The sequence below is a fragment of the Oncorhynchus kisutch genome, unplaced genomic scaffold, assembly GCF_002021735.2.
Source record: "Oncorhynchus kisutch isolate 150728-3 unplaced genomic scaffold, Okis_V2 Okis05a-Okis16b_hom, whole genome shotgun sequence".
Classification (NCBI taxonomy): Eukaryota; Metazoa; Chordata; class Actinopteri; order Salmoniformes; family Salmonidae; genus Oncorhynchus; species Oncorhynchus kisutch.
In genome coordinates, this window is record NW_022261982.1 from 3,117,884 (window position 1) to 3,144,084 (window position 26,201).

The following is a 26,201-nucleotide window of genomic DNA, read 5'->3' on the forward strand; positions in this document are numbered from 1 at the left end:
AGTAAACCAGGCCCCAAGGCTGCTGTTCCACTACAGTAGACACTATAGTAAACCAGGCCCCAAGGCTGCTGTTCCACTACAGTAGACACTACAGTAAACCAGGCCCCAAGGCTGCTGTTCCACTACAGTAGACACTACAGTAAACCAGGCCCCAATGCTGCTGCACCACTACAGTAAACCAGGCCCCAAGGCTGCTTTTCCACTACAGTAGACACTACAGTAAACCAGGCCCCAAGGCTGCTGCACCACTACAGTAAACCAGGCCCCAAGGCTGCTGTTCCACTACAGTAGACACTACAGTAAACCAGGCCCCAAGGCTGCTGCACCACTACAGTAAACCAGGCCCCAAGGCTGCTGCACCACTACAGTAAACCAGGCCCCAAGGCTGCTGTTCCACTACAGTAAACCAGGCCCCAATGCTGCTGTTCCACTACAGTAGACACTACAGTAAACCAGGCCCCAAGGCTGCTGTTCCACTACAGTAGACACTACAGTAGACACTACAGTAAACCAGGCCCCAAGGCTGCTGCACCACTACAGTAAACCAGGCCCCAAGGCTGCTGTTCCACTACAGTAGACACTACAGTAAACCAGGCCCCAAGGCTGCTGTTCCACTACAGTAAACCAGGCCCCAATGCTGCTGTTCCACTACAGTAGACACTACAGTAAACCAGGCCCCAAGGCTGCTGCACCACTACAGTAAACCAGGCCCCAAGGCTGCTGCACCACTACAGTAAACCAGGCCCCAAGGCTGCTGTTCCACTACAGTAAACCAGGCCCCAATGCTGCTGTTCTACTACAGTAGACACTACAGTAAACCAGGCCCCAAGGCTGCTGTACCACTACAGTAGACACTACAGTAGACACTACAGTAAACCAGGCCCCAAGGCTGCTGCACCACTACAGTAAACCAGGCCCCAAGGCTGCTGTTCCACTACAGTAGACACTACAGTAAACCAGGCCCCAAGGCTGCTGTTCCACTACAGTAAACCAGGCCCCAATGCTGCTGTTCCACTACAGTAGACACTACAGTAAACCAGGCCCCAAGGCTGCTGCACCACTACAGTAAACCAGGCCCCAAGGCTGCTGCACCACTACAGTAAACCAGGCCCCAAGGCTGCTGTTCCACTACAGTAAACCAGGCCCCAATGCTGCTGTTCTACTACAGTAGACACTACAGTAAACCAGGCCCCAAGGCTGCTGTTCCACTACAGTAGACACTACAGTAAACCAGGCCCCAAGGCTACTGTTCCACTACAGTAAACCAGGCCCCAAGGCTACTGTTCCACTACAGTAAACCAGGCCCCAAGGCTGCTGTTCCACTACAGTAGACACTACAGTAAACCAGGCCCCAAGGCTGCTGTTCCACTACAGTAGACACTACAGTAAACCAGGCCCCAAGGCTGCTGTTCCACTACAGTAAACCAGGCCCCAAGGCTGCTGTTCCACTACAGTAGACACTACAGTAAACCAGGCCCCAAGGCTGCTGTTCCACTACAGTAAACCAGGCCCCAAGGCTGCTGTTCCACTACAGTAGACACTACAGTAAACCAGGCCCCAAGGCTGCTGTTCCACTACAGTAAACCAGGCCCCAAGGCTGCTGTTCCACTACAGTAGACACTATAGTAAACCAGGCCCCAAGGCTGCTGTTCCACTACAGTAGACACTACAGTAAACCAGGCCCCAAGGCTGCAGTTCCACTACAGTAAACCAGGCCCCAAGGCTGCAGTTCCACTACAGTAAACCAGGCCCCAAGGCTGCTGCACCACTACAGTAAACCAGGCCCCAAGGCTGCTGTTCCACTACAGTAAACCAGGCCCCAAGGCTGCTGTTCCACTACAGTAGACACTACAGTAAACCAGGCCCCAAGGCTGCTGTTCCACTACAGTAAACCAGGCCCCAAGGCTGCTGTTCCACTACAGTAGACACTACAGTAAACCAGGCCCCAAGGCTGCTGTTCCACTACAGTAGACACTACAGTAAACCAGGCCCCAATGCTGCTGCACCACTACAGTAAACCAGGCCCCAAGGCTGCTGTTCCACTACAGTAGACACTACAGTAAACCAGGCCCCAAGGCTGCTGCACCACTACAGTAAACCAGGCCCCAAGGCTGCTGTTCCTCTACAGTAGACACTACAGTAAACCAGGCCCCAAGGCTGCTGCACCACGACAGTAAACCAGGCCCCAAGGCTGCTGTTCCACTACAGTAGACACTACAGTAAACCAGGCCCCAAGGCTGCTGCACCACTACAGTAAACCAGGCCCCAAGGCTGCTGTTCCACTACAGTAAACCAGGCCCCAATGCTGCTGTTCTACTACAGTAGACACTACAGTAAACCAGGCCCCAAGGCTGCTGTACCACTACAGTAGACACTATAGTAAACCAGGCCCCAAGGCTGCTGTTCCACTACAGTAGACACTACAGTAAACCAGGCCCCAAGGCTGCTGTTCCACTTCAGTAAACCAGGCCCCAAGGCTGCTGTTCCACTACAGTAGACACTACAGTAAACCAGGCCCCAAGGCTGCTGTTCCACTACAGTAAACACTACAGTAAACCAGGCCCCAAGGCTGCTGTTCCACTACAGTAAACCAGGCCCCAAGGCTGCTGTTCCACTACAGTAGACACTACAGTAAACCAGGCCCCAAGGCTGCTGTACCACTACAGTAGACACTATAGTAAACCAGGCCCCAATGCTGCTGTACCACTACAGTAAACCAGGCCCCAAGGCTGCTGTTCCACTACAGTAGACACTACAGTAAACCAGGCCCCAAGGCTGCTGCACCACTACAGTAAACCAGGCCCCAAGGCTGCTGCACCACTACAGTAAACCAGGCCCCAAGGCTGCTGTTCCACTACAGTAAACCAGGCCCCAATGCTGCTGTACCACTACAGTAGACACTACAGTAAACCAGGCCCCAAGGCTGCTGTACCACTACAGTAGACACTACAGTAAACCAGGCCCCAAGGCTGCTGTTCCACTACAGTAGACACTACAGTAAACCAGGCCCCAAGGCTGCTGTTCCACTACAGTAGACACTACAGTAAACCAGGCCCCAAGGCTGCTGCACCACTACAGTAAACCAGGCCCCAAGGCTGCTGCACCACTACAGTAAACCAGGCCCCAAGGCTGCTGTTCCACTACAGTAAACCAGGCCCCAATGCTGCTGTTCCACTACAGTAGACACTACAGTAAACCAGGCCCCAAGGCTGCTGTTCCACTACAGTAGACACTACAGTAGACACTACAGTAAACCAGGCCCCAAGGCTGCTGCACCACTACAGTAAGCCAGGCCCCAAGGCTGCTGTTCCACTACAGTAGACACTACAGTAAACCAGGCCCCAATGCTGCTGTTCCACTACAGTAGACACTACAGTAGACCAGGCCCCAAGGCTGCTGTTCTACTACAGTAGACACTACAGTAAACCAGGCCCCAAGGCTGCTGCACCACTACAGTAAACTAGGCCCCAAGGCTGCTGCTCCACTACAGTAAACCAGGCCCCAATGATGCTGTTCTACTACAGTAGACACTACAGTAAACCAGGCCCCAAGGCTGCTGTTCCACTACAGTAGACACTACAGTAAACCAGGCCCCAAGGCTGCTGCACCACTACAGTAAACCAGGCCCCAAGGCTGCTGTTCCACTACAGTAGACACTACAGTAAACCAGGCCCCAAGGCTGCTGTTCCACTACAGTAAACCAGGCCCCAATGCTGCTGTTCTACTACAGTAGACACTACAGTAAACCAGGCCCCAAGGCTGCTGTTCCACTACAGTAGACACTACAGTAAACCAGGCCCCAAGGCTGCTGCACCACTACAGTAAACCAGGCCCCAAGGCTGCTGTTCCACTACAGTAGACACTACAGTAAACCAGGCCCCAATGCTGCTGCACCACTACAGTAAGCCAGGCCCCAAGGCTGCTGTTCCACTACAGTAGACACTACAGTAAACCAGGCCCCAATGCTGCTGTTCCACTACAGTAGACACTACAGTAAACCAGGCCCCAAGGCTGCTGTTCCACTACAGTAGACACTACAGTAAACCAGGCCCCAATGCTGCTGTTCCACTACAGTAGACACTACAGTAGACCAGGCCCCAAGGCTGCTGTTCCACTACAGTAAACCAGGCCCCAAGGCTGCTGTTCCACTACAGTAGACACTACAGTAGACCAGGCCCCAAGGCTGCTGTACCACTACAGTAGACACTACAGTAAACCAGGCCCCAAGGCTGCTGTTCCACTACAGTAAACCAGCCCACAAGGCTGCTGTACCACTACAGTAAACCTTTCTCACTGTAAGAAGCACTGCTGTCATACATTCTGTGGTGCAGGAAGTGCCACTGTGTCCTAGACTAGAGGAAAGCCCTGTGCCATCAGGAAGTGCCACTGTGTCCTAGACTAGAGGAAAGCCCTGTGCCATCAGGAAGTGCCACTGTGTCCTAGACTAGAGGAAAGCCCTGTGCCATCAGGAAGTGCCACTGTGTCCTAGACTAGAGGAAAGCCCTGTGCCATCAGGAAGTGCCACTGTGTCCTAGACTAGAGGAAAGCCCTGTGCCATCAGGAAGTGCCACTGTGTCCTAGACTAGAGGAAAGCCCTGTGCCATCAGGAAGTGCCACTGTGTCCTAGACTAGAGGAAAGCCCTGTGCCATCAGGAAGTGCCACTGTGTCCTAGACTAGAGGAAAGCCCTGTGCCATCAGGAAGTGCCACTGTGTCCTAGACTAGAGGAAAGCCCTGTGCCATCAGGAAGTGCCACTGTGTCCTAGACTAGAGGAAAGCCCTGTGCCATCAGGAAGTGCCACTGTCTCTGGCCTGGGCCCTTTTCATTTTTTGACACCTATGGTGTTGCCCCTGCTCTTCTGGTTTTTCAGATTCGAGAGGATTGGACAGGCTAAATCAAAATGGCGGAGGCTACAACAGCCTTTGGGAGAACCAGGCAACGGCATTGACACAGTGATTGATTATACCGACCCAGTCTTTTCAGATCTGTCAATACTGTCCCGGTCTTCTTCAGTGATAAAGCCAAAGTGTCAGGGCAGGGGTACTGTTCAATAGGACACACCATAGCAAAACATGCAACAAGTGTTTCCTATTGGACAAGTTCAGATAGTACCTTGATGTTTAAAAAGTTGTTATATTTTTCCTGTTTTGTGCCTACTGGACACAACCAAGCTCTATGGCAAGAGGCTAGGGAGTGAAATGGAACCTGGTCCATAACTGATGTCCAGGAAGTGGTGATCATCCCTGTGGTGTAAGTGAAGGGAAATCCCCTGGTCCCGTGTGGGCCAGGATTAGGCAGCCAGGTGTCCAGGGTTAGTTATAGCCGTGTGGTGGGAGGAGTCAACTGACCAGATTAGCTGGTGACCTTGGCAACATCCTCTGACACAATGACGAGCCAAAGAGCTCGCTCTGACGCTCTCTCAGGTCCACAACAATTTCACTCCTCTCTCTCTCTCGCTTTCAAATGCAAAGGGGCTTTATTGCCATGGGAAACATGTTTACATTGCCAAAGCAAGTGAAGTAAACAAAAGTGAGAAGACGCAAAACATCAACAAACTATTAGAATTGAAAAGTAGATATTGAACTCAAAGGTTTAAAAAAAGAGATTAAGTGTTATATTATCAGCTCTTTCAAAATTCATTAAAATTGCTTTATTGGCATGACATAATGTACAGTACCAGTCAAATTTGGGGACACCTACTTATTCAAGGGTTTCTTTATTGTAAGATAGTGAAGACAAACTCTCAAATAATTTAGTAACCAAAAAAGTGTTAAACAAATCAAAATATATTTGTTATTTGAGATTCTTCAAAGTAGCCACCCTTTGCCTTGATGACAACTTTACACACTCTTGGCATTCTCTCAACCAGCTTCATGAGGATTGAATGCTTTTCAGTTAACAGGTGTGCCTTGTTAAGATAATTTGTGTAATTTCTTTCCTCCTTAATGAGTATGAAAAGTTTATTCAAGTGCAGTCGCAAAAAAACATCCAGCTCTATGATGAAACATGAAACTGTCTGTCATGAGGACCACCACAGGAATGGAAGACCCAGAGTTACCTCTGCAGTAGAGGATGAGTTCATTAGAGTTACCTCTGCTGCAGAGGATGAGTTCATTAGAGTTACCTCTGCTGCAGAGGATGAGTTCATTAGAGTTACCTCTGCTGCAGAGGATGAGTTCATTAGAGTTACCTCTGCTGCAGAGGATGAGTTCATTAGAGTTACCTCTGCTGCAGAGGATGAGTTCATTAGAGTTACCTCTGCTGCAGAGGATGAGTTCATTAGAGTTACCTCTGCTGCAGAGGATGAGTTCATTAGAGTTACCTCTGCTGCAGAGGATGAGTTCATTAGAGTTACCTCTGCTGCAGAGGATGAGTTCATTAGAGTTACCTCTGCTGCAGAGGATGAGTTCATTAGAGTTACCTCTGCTGCAGAGGATGAGTTCATTAGAGTTACCTCTGCTGCAGAGGATGAGTTACCTCTGCTGCAGAGGATGAGTTCATTAGAGTTACCAGCCTCAGAAATTGCAGCCCAAATAAATGCTTCACAGATTTCAAATTACATCTCAACATCAACTGTTCAGAGGAGGCTGTGTATCATAATGACATGCGTCACCAATGCAGCCATATGTCTACAGTATGATGTCATTACTGACCTAATGGACATGTGCAATCAATGTGCCCCTTGTCATCATACATCTGAAGCAGAGAATGGCGAAACTCACATCATTTGCATATTGATGAACTAGCTATATATGTTCTCAGTTTAAACTGATGCACTAGGTCATGTATATGAGGCTAACCAAAAGATGTTCTACATGATGTTTCTGACATGAAATTGTTTAGTGCAAATCCAACCCTTGGATTCTAGGTACAGTACTGTACATGGAAATAAGGAGCTGGCAATTTGTGGGCGAATTAACAATGGCAAAGGAAAATAATGTGTTGTGCGTTGGGGGGAGCGTTGTAATTCTACCTTGTTTATTTTCTGAGAATGATTTTAGACTACTGAGACAAAATCAGAAGGTCAATGGCATGGAGGAGGATTGCAGAGATGTTGATAGTGAGATAGATTTGCACAACAATGTTTGCAAGTCAAAGCCACAATGTCCTTTACCCAAAGTACCCATTCATGTCCATGTAGGCCAATGTATTTTACAGGAAGTGAGTTATAATCATCAATGCCATGACACAAGTAGAATTAAAGAGCCATAACCATAATCCAATTGGTAGCATATTACATAGGAAATTCATGTGTAAATGTGCTGCATGGTCATTCCGACGTCTGCATTGCCTGTGCACCATTTATGGCGATAGGGCCTCTGCAGAAGTAAGGGCATTTATACTTCTTGCGCTTCGCAGAGCAGTACAGAGCTGTTGTGAAAGAAATTGTCAAGGAACAAGTCAGTCAGTTTGTGTTTATACAGGACCTCCTGCCCCCACCTACCGTCAATCATGTCAATCCGGAGCTCTCCAGAGCCATCCGCTTTGTTACAACATTTGAGAGGCGGATTTGACCTCTGTGTGCCTCTGGAGGTGTCACACCATCCATACGGCGCCTCCGCACCACATTTATGGCTCAAGCATAAATTGGCTCCTAGTTTATAATTTATAATGCCTGTCACTGGTGATTTCTATCCTTTGGTAGGCAAATTTCACAATTGAATTGACTCAACACTTTCACAAATGGTGGCTTCGATCACAGTTTTGAGATATAGGGTTGCTTGAGGTTCATAGCTAACAGGCAGCACAAACAAACATTGTTGTGCAAATCTCTCTTCACCCACCATCAACACCAAGAATCTATGCAATTGTCCTTCATACCTTAGGATTTTGTCTCTGTATTCTAGGAAATCCTATAGAATTGGAAATCCAGACACATCAACGATCGGTCTTTCCTCCATTTTTTTTGTTGGTTTGCCTGGAAATAATGACAGGCGAAACTATGTTTAATGATGGGAAGACTTTCAAGCAAACATCTGCTCCTCACCTGACTTTTCAACGACAGTGGTGGCCACGAGTAATTTGCATAAAGTAGAGCTGAACTTTTTCTAGCGCTCTGCTAGCAGGGTTCGCGCCACTAACTTTCCCCACAATCCCCTGCGCTTTGCTCAGCGTGCTCCCATTGAAAATGAATGGGGCGGAAGTAGTGGAAACGGTACATTACTTCTGCCTCATGCACCAAGTCCTGTTACTCCTATGACCAGAGAAAGTGAAATATTCCTCAACCTGTTGAACAAAGTGTTGTCAGTGCTGAATAACAACTTAAACAAGAACTTACTCATAAAAACTGCAGCTCTTTGCTGTTTTTGTTGAGTCTCTCGCTAGTCATGATTTTACAAGTTTAAAATCTCACATGATCAACTTTCATGTGCGTTTGAGGCCTCGTTTTCCAGTCGAGGCCCAAGGAAACTGCAGATACAGTGATCTGAGCTCTCTGATTGGCCAGTGGTAGACCTGTAGATGCACTTGATTTAATCTTTGGTCCTGCCTGCTAGGCAGAATTCTACCTTCAGACATGAAATGTTTCAAAATGGGAACTCTGCCTTTCCGGCGCTACGGCTGCTGAATCAAGTGCAACTACCATTAACAGCACGAAGCAAATACAAACAATGGGACACACGGCTTTATTGTTGTGTTTTTCAAAATGTTCCATCGGTAACCATGGTGAAATAGTTAGCCGTGGTGTGCTGTTGATTTTAGGGCCATATAACACTGCATTGTGCTTTCTACTTGTGTTTCCCAATAGGTAATGTCGTTTTGACTGTTGTAATTTGGTTTATTCTGATTGATTTGTTGTTCTGGTCCTGAGACTTCACTCAGTGTGTTAGTGAACTCAGCCCCAGGATCAGCTGGATGAGGGGACTTTTTCTCGTCCTTTACCTTGCATGTTATCCTCTTTCCTTTCACTGCCCTCTAACCTCTACATTTGTACATACATCTCCCCTAGTCATCAGCTCTTCATTACACTATCGTTCCCCCTAGTCATCTCCCCTAGTCATCAGCTCTTCATTACACTATCGTTCCCCCTAGTCAACTCCCCAAGTCATCAGCTCTACATTGCACTATCGCTCCCCTAGTCATCAGCTCTACATTGCACTATCGCTCCCCTAGTCATCAGCTCTACATTGCACTATCGCTCCCCTAGTCATCAGCTCTACATTGCACTATCGCTCCCCTAGTCATCAGCTCTACATTGCACTATCGCTCCCCTAGTCATCAGCTCTACATTGCACTATCGCTCCCCTAGTCATCAGCTCTACATTGCACTATCGCTCCCCTAGTCAGCTCCCCTAGTCATCTCCCCTAGTCATCTCCCCAAGTCATCTCCCCAAGTCATCTCCCCAAGTCATCTCCCCAAGTCATCTCCCCAAGTCATCTCCCCAAGTCATCAGCTCTTCATTGCCCTTCGCTCCCTCCTTTTCACTTCAATGTAATGCTTACTTTTCTGTTCTTCTCCTCTTTCCCCTCTTCCTTTTAATGATGAAAGATCTTCTAAAAGCTGACGTCTGCTGTTTTTGTTTTCTATTGTTTGAACGAGTCAGAGGTTATAATATTAAAGAATACAGAAGTGAAACTTTAAGGTTTCAGTTTCTCAGAATCCTGGACTTTCAATGGAAATTTTCCCTTGAATGCTTTTTAGTGAAGGACTGTGCTCAATCTGGGTTTGGGAAACTGAACCTGAACAGAAGACACTTAAGCCTTGTTCACACTGCAGGCCTTAATGCTGAAATCGGTTTTGTTTTTCAAATCTGTTTTTGAAATATTGACTGTCCAAACAGCTAGTGACCAAATCAAATTTGTGTGTGTTCAGACAGCAGTCATTTGTTGACATGGCTATGCTAGTTGTCATAGTAACGATGGGTGTGTGCCAGTGGTGTCGGTTGATTGGTGGTGATGCTCGCGCTTCCTAAGGTGACAACAATGGCTGCCATAAACGTTTCCCAGTTGCTGGGAATGTTCAAATTCATAGAGGAAGAACACTTTTAGAACCTCAAAGGATAAGATAATCAAACTTTCAAAACAAGTGCTTTTTGGCTAGCCACAGCAGTCAGCTAGCTAGCTAGCCACAGCAGTCAGCCAGCTAGCCACAGCAGTCAGCCAGCTAGCCACAGCAGTCAGCCAGCTAGCCACAGCAGCCAGCCAGCTAGCCACAGCAGTCAGCTAGCTAGCTAGCCACAGCAGTCAGCTAGCTAGCTAGCCACAGCAGTCAGCTAGCTAGCTAGCCACAGCAGTCAGCTAGCTAGCTAGCCACAGCAGTCAGCTAGCTAGCTAGCCACAGCAGTCAGCTAGCTAGCTAGCCACAGCAGTCAGCCAGCTAGCCACAGCAGTCAGCTAGCTAGCTAGCCACAGCAGTCAGCTAGCTAGCTAGCCACAGCAGCCAGCCAGCTAGCCACAGCAGTCAGCTAGCTAGCCACAGCAGCCAGCTAGCTAGCTAGCCACAGCAGTCAGCCAGCTAGCCACAGCAGTCAGCCAGCTAGCCACAGCAGTCAGCTAGCTAGCTAGCCACAGCAGTCAGCCAGCTAGCTAGCCACAGCAGTCAGCTAGCTAGCCACAGCAGTCAGCTAGCTAGCCACAGCAGTCAGCTAGCTAGCCACAGCAGTCAGCCAGCTAGCCACAGCAGTCAGCCAGCTAGGTAGGTAGCTGTTTATCTTTCTCGCACATTAATTTGTTTGTAAACAGTTAACAAGCTAGTTCGCTACCATGTCATGTTCTTGTCAAACTGTCAACATAGTAGCTAGCAGGCAACAAGATATGCCAAATAAATCTGTGAGGGAAAATAAACCTGATTTGACCGTTCAAGAAAAGTCTTATGGCCTACGAAGGTGGCTTGACGTTTCAGATTCCATGTGGCTTTTGGCTGTTCAGACTGGAGGAAAAATAACAGATTCAAATCAGATATGCAAAAAACAAATGGTTTTGAGTAACTTCAACCTGCCAATGTGAACAAGGCTACACTATCCCCCTCCACAAATGAATTATTTTCCTGTGAGATGACAAATGATGTTGCACAAGCCCTGTTTTGAAACTGACGTGCTTTATCAGGGTAGTATACAATATTTAGTGTCATTTAGAAAATTCCATGAGAGAGTCAGAGTTGAACAGCTTAACGCTTCAAAGTTCTCCATGTTGAACTAGGAGATGGACACGCAGAGCCTTTCGTGTGCTTGTCAGCAGGTCTCTGCCAGAGACGGAGGAGACACATGGCTTTGACAGCCTGCCTAAAAATAGACAAGTGTATTACCAGTTATATATTGTTCCTCCAAATCAATTGGAAAGATATCATTCATTTTTGTAGGTCGGTAGATTATATAATTTGACCTTTATTTAAGCAGGGCTTCGCCATTAAGACTAGGGTCTCTTTTAAGTAATGTATTACTGTGTATGATTTTTGACTGTGCTCTCCCAGGTCCTGCAGTAGCCCTGTAGTGCTCATGTATTCACCCAGGGTTGTTTGTCTTTCTGTCAGGTCCGTCAGAAGCCCTGTAGTGCTCATGTATTCACCCAGGGTTGTTTGTCTTTCTCCCAGGTCCTGCAGTAGCCCTGTAGTGCTCATGTATTCACCCAGGGTTGTTTGTCTTTCTGTCAGGTCCTTCAGAAGCCCTGTAGTGCTCATGTATTCACCCAGGGTTGTTTGTCTTTCTGTCAGGTCCTTCAGAAGCCCTGTAGTGCTCATGTATTCACCCAGGGTTGTTTGTCTTTCTGTCAGGTCCTTCAGAAGCCCTGTAGTGCTCAAATCAAATCAAATCAAATCAAATGTATTTGTCACATACACATGGTTAGCAGATGTTAATGCGAGTGTAGCGAAATGCTTGTGCTTCTAGTTCCGACAATGCAGTAATAACGAACAAGTAATCTAACTAACAATTCCAAAAGAAAACTACTGTCTTATATACAGTGTAAGGGGATAAAGAATATGTACATAAGGATATATGAATGAGTGATGGTACAGAGCAGCATAGGCAAGATACAGTAGATGATATCGAGTACAGTATATACATATGAGATGAGTATGTAAACCAAGTGGCATAGTTAAAGTGGCTAGTGATACATGTATTACATAAGGATGCAGTCGATGATATAGAGTACAGTATCTACGTATGCATATGAGATGAATAATGTAGGGTAAGTAACATTATATAAGGTAGCATTGTTTAAAGTGGCTAGTGATATATTTACATCATTTCCCATCAATTCCCATGATTAAAGTGGCTGGAGTAGAGTCAGTGGCATTGACAGTGTGTTGGCAGTAGCCACTCAATGTTAGTGGTGGCTGTTTAACAGTCTGCTGGCCTTGAGATAGAAGCTGTTTTTCAGTCTCTCGGTCCCAGCTTTGATGCACCTGTACTGACCTCGCCTTCTGGATGACAGCGGGGTGAACAGGCAGTGGCTCGGGTGGTTGATGTCCTTGATGATCTTTATGGCCTTCCTGTAGCATCGGGTGGTGTAGGTGTCCTGGAGGGCAGGTAGTTTGCCCCCGGTGATGCGTTGTGCAGACCTCACTACCCTCTGGAGAGCCTTACGGTTGAGGGCGGTGCAGTTGCCATACCAGGCGGTGATACAGCCCGCCAGGATGCTCTCGATTGTGCATCTGTAGAAGTTTGTGAGTGCTTTTGGTGACAAGCCGAATTTCTTCAGCCTCCTGAGGTTGAAGAGGCGCTGCTGCGCCTTCTTCACGATGCTGTCTGTGTGAGTGGACCAATTCAGTTTGTCTGTGATGTGTATGCCGAGGAACTTAAAACTTGCTACCCTCTCCACTACTGTTCCATCGATGTGGATGGGGGGGTGTTCCCTCTGCTGTTTCCTGAAGTCCACAATCATCTCCTTAGTTTTGTTGACATTGAGTGTGAGGTTATTTTCCTGACACCACACTCCGAGGGCCCTCACCTCCTCCCTGTAGGCCGTCTCGTCGTTGTTGGTAATCAAGCCTACCACTGTTGTGTCGTCCGCAAACTTGATGATTGAGTTGGAGGCGTGCGTGGCCACGCAGTCGTGGGTGAACAGGGAGTACAGGAGAGGGCTCAGAACGCACCCTTGTGGGGCCCCAGTGTTGAGTATCAGCGGGGAGGAGATGTTGTTGCCTACCCTCACCACCTGGGGGCGGCCCGTCAGGAAGTCCAGTACCCAGTTGCACAGGGCGGGGTCGAGACCCAGGGTCTCGAGCTTGATGACGAGCTTGGAGGGTACTATGGTGTTGAATGCCGAGCTGTAGTCGATGAACAGCATTCTCACATAGGTATTCCTCTTGTCCAGATGGGTTAGGGCAGTGTGCAGTGTGGTTGAGATTGCATCGTCTGTGGACCTATTTGGGCGGTAAGCAAATTGGAGTGGGTCAAGGGTGTCAGGTAGGGTGGAGGTGATATGGTCCTTGACTAGTCTCTCAAAGCACTTCATGATGACGGATGTGAGTGCTACGGGGCGGTAGTCGTTTAGCTCAGTTACCTTAGCTTTCTTGGGAACAGGAACAATGGTGGCCCTCTTGAAGCATGTGGGAACAGCAGACTGGTATAGGGATTGGTTGAATATGTCCGTAAACACACCGGCCAGCTGGTCTGCGCATGCTCTGAGGGCGCGGCTGGGGATGCCGTCTGGGCCTGCAGCCTTGCGAGGGTTAACACGTTTAAATGTCTTACTCACTTCGGCTGCAGTGAAGGAGAGACCGCATGTTTTCGTTGCAGGCCGTGTCAGTGGCACTGTATTGTCCTCAAAGCGGGCAAAAAAGTTGTTTAGTCTGCCTGGGAGCAAGACATCCTGGTCCGTGACTGGGCTGGGTTTCTTCCTGTAGTCCGTGATTGACTGTAGACCCTGCCACATGCCTCTTGTGTCTGAGCCGTTGAATTGAGATTCTACTTTGTCTCTGTACTGGCTTAGCTTGTTTGATAGCCTTGCGGAGGGAATAGCTGCACTGTTTGTATTCAGTCATGTTACCAGAAACCTTGCCCTGATTAAAAGCAGTGGTTCGCGCCTTCAGTTCCACACGAATGCTGCCATCAATCCACGGTTTCTGGTTGGGGAATGTTTTAATCGTTGCTATGGGAACGACATCTTCAACGCACGTTCTAATGAACTCGCACACCGAATCAGCGTATTCGTCAATGTTGTTGGCTGACGCAATACGAAACATCTCCCAGTCCACGTGATGGAAGCAGTCTTGGAGTGTGGAGTCAGCTTGGTCGGACCAGCGTTGGACAGACCTCAGCGTGGGAGCTTCTTGTTTTAGTTTCTGTCTGTAGGCAGGGATCAACAAAATGGAGTCGTGGTCAGCTTTTCCGAAAGGGGGGCGGGGCAGGGCCTTATATGCGTCGCGGAAGTTAGAGTAACAATGATCCAGGGTCTTTCCACCCCTGGTTGCGCAATCGATATGCTGATAAAATTTAGGGAGTCTTGTTTTCAGATTAGCCTTGTTAAAATCCCCAGCTACAATGAATGCAGCCTCCGGATAAATCGTTTCCAGTTTGCAGAGAGTTAAATAAAGTTCGTTCAGAGCCATCGATGTGTCTGCTTGGGGGGGGATATATACGGCTGTGATTATAATCGAAGAGAATTCTCTTGGTAGATAATGCGGTCTACATTTGATTGTGAGGAATTCTAAATCAGGTGAACAGAAGGATTTGAGTTCCTGTATGTTTCTTTCATCACACCATGTCACGTTGGCCATAAGGCATACGCCCCCGCCCCTCTTCTTACCAGAAAGATGTTCGTTTCTGTCCGCGCGATGCGTGGAGAAACCCGCTGGCTGCACCGCTTCGGATTGCGTCTCTCCAGTGAGCCACGTTTCCGTGAAACAGAGAACGTTACAGTCTCTGATGTCCCTCTGGAATGCTACCCTTGCTCGGATTTCATCAACCTTGTTGTCAAGAGACTGGACATTGGCAAGAAGAATGCTAGGGAGTGGTGCACGATGTGCCCGTCTCCGGAGTCTGACCAGAAGACCGCTTCGTTTCCCTCTTTTTCTGAGTCGTTTCTTTTGGGTCGCTGCATGGGAACCATCCCGTGGCGCTGGTTGTAAGGCAGAACACAGGATCCGCATCGCGAAAAACATATTCTTGGTCGTACTGGTGGTGAGTTGACGCTGATCTTATATTCAGTAGTTCTTCTCGGCTGTATGTGATGAAACCTAAGATGACCTGGGGTACTAGTGTAAGAAATAACACGTAAAAAAACAAAAAACTGCATAGTTTCCTAGGAACGCGAAGCGAGGCGGCCATCTCTGTCGGCGCCGGAAGCTCATGTATTCACCCAGGGTTGTTTGTCTTTCTGTCAGGTCCTTCAGAAGCCCTGTAGTGCTCATGTATTCACCCAGGGTTGTTTGTCTTTCTGTCAGGTCCGTCAGAAGCCCTGTAGTGCTCATGTATTCACCCAGGGTTGTTTGTCTTTCTGTCAGGTCCTTCAGAAGCTGGGTAAAGCTGATGAGACCAGGGACACAGCGTTCGAGGAGGGTGTGGCTAACTTCAACAAGCAGATGGTGAGAGTCCCAACTCTTTCTCCTCCCTCTCTCATTGAGATGGTGAACCCACTGTTGTGGCCCAATGTTCCCTCCCCTCCCAGCCTACACACACACACACACACACACACACACACACACAGATCCATAACTGTCCTGAACCGTACTGGGCTGGTTAAGATGGTCTTTTCACAATATCCTTTCCAGTATGGTTCCAGCAACTATGTTGTTTGTGTAACCAGGGCAGCACAGTACAGCTTGGTTCAGTAATGTGAAAATGGCATCATGCTCACAATCCCAGTCCCAACCCATTGTTGTATTTGCCAGGCCGAGGGCACCAAACTACAGAAAGACTTGAGGGCCTACCTGGCAGCAGTTAAAAGTAAGAAGCATGTCTGTCTGTGAGTGTGTTTGTACACTACATGTGAGTGTGTTTGTACACTACGTGTGTATGTTTGTACACTGTGTGTGTGTGTTTGTACACTGTGTGTTTGTACACTACACGTGTGTGTGTGTGTGTGTGTGTGTGTGTGTGTGTGTGTGTGTGTTTGTACACTACACGTGTGTGTGTGTGTGTGTTTGTACACTACACGTGTGTGTGTGTGTGTGTGTGTGTGTGTGTGTGTTTGTACACTACACGTGTGTGTGTGTGTGTGTTTGTACACTACACGTGTGTGTGTGTGTGTGTGTGTGTGTGTGTGTGTGTGTTTGTACACTACACGTGTGTGTGTGTGTGTGTGTGTGTGTGTGTGTGTGTTTGTACACTACACGTGTGTGTGTGTGTGTGTGTGTGTGTGTGTTTGTACACTACACGTGTGTGTGTGTGTGTGTGTGTGTGTGTGTTTGTACACTACACGTGTGTGTGTGTTTGTACACTACACGTGTGTGTGTTTGTACACTACACGTGTGTGTGTTTGTACACTACACGTGTGTGTGTGTGTGTTTGTTTGTACACTACACGTGTTTGTACACTACACTACACGTGTGTGTTTGTACACTACACTACACGTGTGTGTGTGTGTGTGTGTGTGTGTTTGTACACTACACTACACGTGTGTGTGTTTGTACACTACACTACACGTGTGTGTGTTTGTACACTACACTACACGTGTGTGTGTTTGTACACTACACTACACGTGTGTGTGTTTGTACACTACACTACACGTGTGTGTGTTTGTACACTACACTACACGTGTGTGTGTTTGTACACTACACTACACGTGTGTGTGTGTGTGTGTTTGTACACTACACTACACGTGTGTGTGTGTGTGTGTGTTTGTACACTACACTACACGTGTGTGTGTTTGTACACTACACTACACGTGTGTGTGTGTGTGTTTGTACACTACACTACACGTGTGTGTTTGTACACTACACTACACGTGTGTGTGTGTGTTTGTACACTTGTACACTACACTACACGTGTGTGTGTGTGTGTGTGTGTGTGTGTGTTTGTACACTACACGTGTGTGTGTGTGTGTGTGTGTTTGTACACTACACGTGTGTGTGTGTTTGTACACTACACGTGTGTGTGTGTTTGTACACTACACGTGTGTGTGTGTGTGTGTTTGTACACTACACGTGTGTGTGTGTGTGTGTTTGTACACTACACGTGTGTGTGTGTTTGTACACTACACTACGTGTGTGTGTGTGTGTTTGTACACTACACTACGTGTGTGTGTGTGTGTGTGTGTTTGTACACTACACTACACGTGTGTGTTTGTACACTACACTACACGTGTGTGTGTGTGTGTGTGTTTGTACACTACACATGTGTGTGTGTTTGTACACTACACGTGTGTTTGTACACTACACGTGTGTGTGTGTGTGTTTGTACACTACACGTGTGTGTGTGTGTGTTTGTGTGTGTGTTTGTACACTACACTACACGTGTGTGTTTGTACACTACACTACACGTGTGTGTGTTTGTACACTACACTACACGTGTGTGTGTTTGTACACTACACTACACGTGTGTGTGTTTGTACACTACACTACACGTGTGTGTGTTTGTACACTACACTACACGTGTGTGTGTTTGTACACTACACTACACGTGTGTGTGTTTGTACACTACACTACACGTGTGTGTGTTTGTACACTACACTACACGTGTGTGTGTGTGTTTGTACACTACACTACACGTGTGTGTGTGTGTTTGTACACTACACTACACGTGTGTGTGTGTGTTTGTACACTACACTACACGTGTGTGTGTGTGTTTGTACACTACACTACACTACACGTGTGTGTGTGTGTTTGTACACTACACTACACGTGTGTGTGTGTGTTTGTACACTACACTACACGTGTGTGTGTGTGTGTTTGTACACTACACTACACGTGTGTGTTGTGTTTTGTACTCTACACTACACGTGTGTGTGTTTGTACACTACACTACACGTGTGTGTGTGTTTGTACACTACACTACACGTGTGTTTGTACACTACACTACACGTGTGTGTGTGTGTTTGTACACTACACTACACGTGTGTGTGTGTGTTTGTACACTACACTACACGTGTGTGTGTGTGTTTGTACACTACACGTGTGTGTGTGTGTTTGTACACTACACGTGTGTGTGTGTGTTTGTACACTACACTACACGTGTGTGTGTGTGTTTGTACACTACACTACACGTGTGTGTGTGTGTTTGTACACTACACTACACGTGTGTGTGTGTGTTTGTACACTACACTACACGTGTGTGTGTGTGTTTGTACACTACACTACACGTGTGTGTGTGTGTTTGTACACTACACTACACGTGTGTGTGTGTGTTTGTACACTACACTACACGTGTGTGTGTGTGTTTGTACACTACACTACACGTGTGTGTGTGTGTTTGTACACTACACTACACGTGTGTGTGTGTGTTTGTACACTACACTACACGTGTGTGTGTGTGTTTGTACACTACACTACACGTGTGTGTGTGTGTGTTTGTACACTACACTACACGTGTGTGTGTGTGTGTTTGTACACTACACTACACGTGTGTTTGTACACTACACTACACGTGTGTGTGTGTGTGTTTGTACACTACACTACACGTGTGTGTGTGTGTGTTTGTACACTACACTACACGTGTGTGTGTTTGTACACTACACTACACGTGTGTGTGTGTGTGTTTGTACACTACACTACACTACACGTGTGTGTGTGTGTTTGTATACTACACTACACGTGTGTGTGTGTGTTTGTACACTACACTACACGTGTGTGTGGTTGTACACTACACTACACGTGTGTGTGGTTGTACACTACACTACACGTGTGTGTGGTTGTACACTACACTACACGTGTGTGTGGTTGTACACTACACTACACGTGTGTGTGTTTGTACACTACACTACACGTGTGTGTGTGTTTGTACACTACACTACACGTGTGTGTGTGTTTGTACACTACACTACACGTGTGTGTGTGTTTGTACACTACACTACACGTGTGTGTGTGTTTGTACACTACACTACACGTGTGTGTGTGTTTGTACACTACACTACACGTGTGTGTGTGTTTGTACACTACACGTGTGTGTGTGTGTGTTTGTACACTACACTACACGTGTGTGTGTGTGTGTGTTTGTACACTACACTACACGTGTGTGTGTGTGTGTTTGTACACTACACTACACGTGTTTGTACACTTGTACACTACACTACACGTGTGTGTGTGTGTGTGTGTGTTTGTACACTACACTACGTGTGTGTGTGTGTGTTTGTACACTACACTACGTGTGTGTGTGTGTGTTTGTACACTACACTGTGTGTGTTTGTACACTACACTACGTGTGTGTGTGTTTGTACACTACACGTGTGTGTTTGTACACTACACTACACGTGTGTGTGTGTGTGTGTTTGTACACTACACATGTGTGTGTGTTTGTACACTACACGTGTGTGTGTGTGTTTGTACACTACACGTGTGTGTGTGTGTGTGTGTTTGTACACTACACGTGTGTGTTTGTACACTACACGTGTGTGTTTGTACACTACACGTGTGTGTTTGTACACTACACGTGTGTGTTTGTACACTACACGTGTGTGTTTGTACACTACACGTGTGTGTTTGTACACTACACGTGTGTGTTTGTACACTACACGTGTGTGTTTGTACACTACACGTGTGTGTTTGTACACTACACGTGTGTGTTTGTACACTACACGTGTGTGTTTGTACACTACACGTGTGTGTTTGTACACTACACGTGTGTGTTTGTACACTACACGTGTGTGTGTGTGTGTGTGTTTGTGTGTGTGTGTGTGTGTTTGTGTGTGTGTTTGTACACTACACTACACGTGTGTGTGTTTGTACACTACACTACACGTGTTTGTACACTACACTACACGTGTGTGTGTTTGTACACTACGTGTGTGTGTTTGTACACTACACTACGTGTGTGTGTTTGTACACTACACTACACGTGTGTGTTTGTACACTACACTACACGTGTGTGTGTGTTTGTACACTACACTACACGTGTGTGTTTGTACACTACACTACACGTGTGTGTGTGTGTGTTTGTACACTACACTACACGTGTGTGTTTGTACACTACACTACACGTGTGTGTTTGTACACTACACTACACGTGTGTGTGTTTGTACACTACACTACACGTGTGTGTTTGTACACTACACTACACGTGTGTGTGTTTGTACACTACACTACACGTGTGTGTGTTTGTACACTACACTACACGTGTGTGTGTTTGTACACTACACTACACGTGTGTGTGTTTGTACACTACACTACACGTGTGTGTGTTTGTACACTACACTACACGTGTGTTTGTACACTACACTACACGTGTGTGTGTGTGTTTGTACACTACACTACACGTGTGTGTGTGTGTTTGTACACTACACTACACGTGTGTGTGTGTGTTTGTACACTACACTACACGTGTGTTTGTACACTACACTACACGTGTGTTTGTACACTACACTACACGTGTGTGTTTGTACACTACACTACACGTGTGTGTTTGTACACTACACTACACGTGTGTGTTTGTACACTACACTACACGTGTGTGTTTGTACACTACACTACACGTGTGTGTGTGTGTGTTTGTACACTACACTACACGTGTGTGTGTGTGTGTTTGTACACTACACTACACGTGTGTTTGTACACTACACTACACGTGTGTGTGTGTGTGTTTGTACACTACACTACACGTGTGTGTGTGTGTGTTTGTACACTACACTACACGTGTGTTTGTACACTACACTACACGTGTGTGTTTGTACACTACACTACACGTGTGTGTTTGTACACTACACTACACGTGTGTGTTTGTACACTACACTACACGTGTGTGTGTGTGTTTGTACACTACACTACACGTGTGTGTGTTTGTACACTACACGTGTGTGTGTGTGTTTGTACACTACACTACACGTGTGTGTGTGTGTTTGTACACTACACTACACGTGTGTGTGTGTGTTTGTACACTACACTACACGTGTGTGTGTGTGTGTTTGTACACTACACTACACGTGTGTGTTTGTACACTACACTACACGTGTGTGTTTGTACACTACACTACACGTGTGTGTTTGTACACTACACTACACGTGTGTGTTTGTACACTACACTACACGTGTGTGTTTGTACACTACACTACACGTGTGTGTTTGTACACTACACTACACGTGTGTGTGTGTTTGTACACTACACTACACGTGTGTGTGTGTGTTTGTACACTACACTACACGTGTGTGTGTGTGTTTGTACACTACACTACACGTGTGTGTGTGTGTTTGTACACTACACTACACGTGTGTGTTTGTACACTACACTACACGTGTGTGTTTGTACACTACACTACACGTGTGTGTGTGTGTTTGTACACTACACTACACGTGTGTGTGTGTGTTTGTACACTACACTACACGTGTGTGTGTGTGTTTGTACACTACACTACACGTGTGTGTTTGTACACTACACTACACGTGTTTGTACACTACACTACACGTGTGTGTGTGTGTGTGTTTGTACACTACACTACACGTGTGTGTGTGTGTGTTTGTACACTACACTACACGTGTTTGTACACTTGTACACTACACTACACGTGTGTGTGTGTGTGTGTTTGTACACTACACGTGTGTGTGTGTTTGTACACTACACTACGTGTGTGTGTGTGTGTTTGTACACTACACTACGTGTGTGTGTGTGTGTTTGTACACTACACTGTGTGTGTTTGTACACTACACTACGTGTGTGTGTGTGTGTGTGTGTGTTTGTACACTACACTACGTGTGTGTGTGTTTGTACACTACACGTGTGTGTTTGTACACTACACTACACGTGTGTGTGTGTGTGTGTTTGTACACTACACATGTGTGTGTGTTTGTACACTACACGTGTGTGTGTGTGTTTGTACACTACACGTGTGTGTGTGTGTGTGTTTGTACACTACACGTGTGTGTTTGTACACTACACGTGTGTGTTTGTACACTACACGTGTGTGTGTGTTTGTACACTACACGTGTGTGTTTGTACACTACACGTGTGTGTTTGTACACTACACGTGTGTGTGTGTTTGTACACTACACGTGTGTGTGTGTTTGTACACTACACGTGTGTGTGTTTGTACACTACACGTGTGTGTGTGTTGACACTACACGTGTGTGTGTGTTTGTACACTACACGTGTGTGTGTGTTTGTACACTACACGTGTGTGTGTGTTTGTACACTACACGTGTGTGTGTGTTTGTACACTACACGTGTGTGTGTGTTTGTACACTACACGTGTGTGTGTGTTTGTACACTACACGTGTGTGTGTGTTTGTACACTACACGTGTGTGTGTGTGTGTTTGTGTGTGTGTTTGTACACTACACTACACGTGTGTGTGTTTGTACACTACACTACACGTGTGTGTGTTTGTACACTACACTACACGTGTGTGTGTGTTTGTACACTACACTACACGTGTGTGTGTTTGTACACTACACTACACGTGTGTGTGTGTGTGTTGTACACTACACTACACGTGTGTGTGTTTGTACACTACACTACACGTGTGTGTGTTTGTACACTACACTACACGTGTGTGTGTGTGTTTGTACACTACACTACACGTGTGTGTTTGTACACTACACTACACGTGTGTGTGTTTGTACACTACACTACACGTGTGTGTGTTTGTACACTACACTACACGTGTGTGTGTTTGTACACTACACTACACGTGTGTGTGTTTGTACACTACACTACACGTGTGTGTGTTTTGTACACTACACTACACGTGTGTGTGTTTGTACACTACACTACACGTGTGTGTGTTTGTACACTACACTACACGTGTGTGTGTTTGTACACTACACTACACGTGTGTGTGTTTGTACACTACACTACACGTGTGTGTGTTTGTACACTACACTACACGTGTGTGTGTTTGTACACTACACTACACGTGTGTGTGTTTGTACACTACACTTACACGTGTGTGTGTTTGTACACTACACTACACGTGTGTGTGTTTGTACACTACACTACACGTGTGTGTGTTTGTACACTACACTACACGTGTGTGTGTTTGTACACTACACTACACGTGTGTGTGTTTGTACACTACACTACACGTGTGTGTGTTTGTACACTACACTACACGTGTGTGTGTTTGTACACTACACTACACGTGTGTGTGTTTTGTACACTACACTACACGTGTGTGTGTTTGTACACTACACTACACGTGTGTGTTGTAACTACACGTGTGTGTTTGTACACTACACTACACGTGTGTGTGTTTGTACACTACACTACACGTGTGTGTGTTTGTACACTACACTACACGTGTGTGTGTGTTTGTACACTACACTACACGTGTGTGTGTGTTTGTACACTACACTACACGTGTGTGTGTGTTTGTACACTACACTACACGTGTGTGTGTGTTTGTACACTACACTACACGTGTGTGTGTGTGTTTGTACACTACACTACACGTGTGTGTTTGTACACTACACTACACGTGTGTGTGTTTGTACACTACACTACACGTGTGTGTGTGTGTTTGTACACTACACTACACGTGTGTGTGTGTGTGTGTTTGTACACTACACTACACGTGTGTGTTTGTACACTACACTACACATGTGTGTTTGTACACTACACTACACGTGTGTGTTTGTACACTACACTACACGTGTGTGTTTGTACACTACACTACACGTGTGTGTTTGTACACTACACTACACGTGTGTGTGTGTTTGTACACTACACTACACGTGTGTGTGTGTGTTTGTACACTACACTACACGTGTGTGTGTGTGTTTGTACACTACACTACACGTGTGTGTTTGTACACTACACTACACGTGTGTGTTTGTACACTACACTACACGTGTGTGTTTGTACACTACACTACACGTGTGTGTTTGTACACTACACTACACGTGTGTGTTTGTACACTACACTACACGTGTGTGTTTGTACACTACACTACACGTGTGTGTTTGTACACTACACTACACGTGTGTGTTTGTACACTACACTACACGTGTGTGTTTGTACACTACACTACACGTGTGTGTTTGTACACTACACTACACGTGTGTGTTTGTACACTACACTACACGTGTGTGTTTGTACACTACACTACACGTGTGTGTTTGTACACTACACTACACGTGTGTGTTTGTACACTACACTACACGTGTGTGTTTGTACACTACACTACACGTGTGTGTGTGTGTTTGTACACTACACGTGTGTGTGTGTGTTTGTACACTACACGTGTGTGTGTGTGTTTGTACACTACACGTGTGTGTGTGTTTGTACACTACACGTGTGTGTGGTTGTACACTACACGTGCGTGTGGTTGTACACTACACTACACGTGCGTGTGGTTGTACACTACACTACACGTGTGTGGTTGTACACTACACTACACGTGTGTGGTTGTACACTACACTACACGTGTGTGGTTGTACACTACACTACACGTGTGTGTGTGGTTGTACACTACACTACACGTGTGTGTGTGTGGTTGTACACTACACTACACGTGTGTGTGTGTGGTTGTACACTACACTACACGTGTGTGTGTGTGGTTGTACACTACACTACACGTGTGTGTGTGTGGTTGTACACTACACTACACGTGTGTGTGTGGTTGTACACTACACTACACGTGTGTGTGTGGTTGTACACTACACTACACGTGTGTGTGTGGTTGTACACTACACTACACGTGTGTGTGTGGTTGTACACTACACTACACGTGTGTGTGTGGTTGTACACTACACTACACGTGTGTGTGTGTTTGTACACTACACTACACGTGTGTGTGTGTTTGTACACTACACTACACGTGTGTGTGTGTTTGTACACTACACTACACGTGTGTGTGTGTTTGTACACTACACTACACGTGTGTGTGTGTTTGTACACTACACTACACGTGTGTGTGTGTTTGTACACTACACTACACGTGTGTGTGTGTTTGTACACTACACTACACGTGTGTGTGTTTGTACACTACACTACACGTGTGTGTGTGTGTGTGTTTGTACACTACACTACACGTGTGTGTGTGTGTGTGTTTGTACACTACACTACACGTGTGTGTGTGTGTGTGTTTGTACACTACACTACACGTGTGTGTGTGTGTTTGTACACTTGTACACTACACTACACGTGTGTGTGTGTGTGTGTGTGTGTGTGTGTTTGTACACTACACGTGTGTGTGTGTTTGTACACTACACGTGTGTGTGTGTTTGTACACTACACTACGTGTGTGTGTGTGTGTGTGTTTGTACACTACACTACGTGTGTGTGTGTGTGTTTGTACACTACACTGTGTGTGTGTGTGTGTGTGTGTGTTTGTACACTACACTACGTGTGTGTGTTTGTACACTACACTACGTGTGTGTGTTTGTACACTACACTACGTGTGTGTGTTTGTACACTACACTACACGTGTGTGTTTGTACACTACACTACACGTGTGTGTGTGTGTGTGTTTGTACACTACACATGTGTGTGTGTTTGTACACTACACGTGTGTGTTTGTACACTGCACGTGTGTGTGTGTGTGTGTGTGTGTGTTTGTACACTACACGTGTGTGTTTGTACACTACACGTGTGTGTTTGTACACTACACGTGTGTGTGTGTTTGTACACTACACGTGTGTGTGTGTGTGTTTGTGTGTGTGTTTGTACACTACACTACACGAGTGTGTTTGTACACTACACTACACGTGTGTGTTTGTACACTACACTACACGTGTGTGTGTTGTACACTACACTACACGTGTGTGTGTTTGTACACTACACTACACGTGTGTGTGTTTGTACACTACACTACACGTGTGTGTGTTTGTACACTACACGTGTGTGTGTTTGTACACTACACTACACGTGTGTGTGTGTTTGTACACTACACTACACGTGTGTGTGTTTGTACACTACACTACACGTGTGTGTGTGTGTTTGTACACTACACTACACGTGTGTGTGTGTGTTTGTACACTACACTACACGTGTGTGTGTGTTTGTACACTACACTACACGTGTGTGTGTGTGTTTGTACACTACACTACACGTGTGTGTGTGTGTTTGTACACTACACTACACGTGTGTGTGTGTTTGTACACTACACTACACGTGTGCGTGTGTGTTTGTACACTACACTACACGTGTGTGTTTGTACACTACACTACACGTGTGTGTTTGTACACTACACTACACGTGTGTGTTTGTACACTACACTACACGTGTGTGTTTGTACACTACAC

At 46.3% G+C, this 26,201-nt stretch overlaps 1 protein-coding gene across 7 annotated transcripts in view; it reads left to right on the plus strand.

Moving 5' to 3' along the window:
* Positions 1-26,201, plus strand: part of bin1b (bridging integrator 1b) — a 71,423-nt gene that overhangs the window by 15,463 nt on the left and 29,759 nt on the right. For all 7 annotated transcript variants that reach the window (XM_031813338.1, XM_031813339.1, XM_031813340.1 and 4 more), the window contains exons 2-3: positions 15,383-15,463; positions 15,770-15,824. In XM_031813338.1, coding sequence (XP_031669198.1) covers positions 15,383-15,463; positions 15,770-15,824 — 136 coding nt within the window. The remainder of the gene's footprint in view (positions 1-15,382; positions 15,464-15,769; positions 15,825-26,201) is intronic.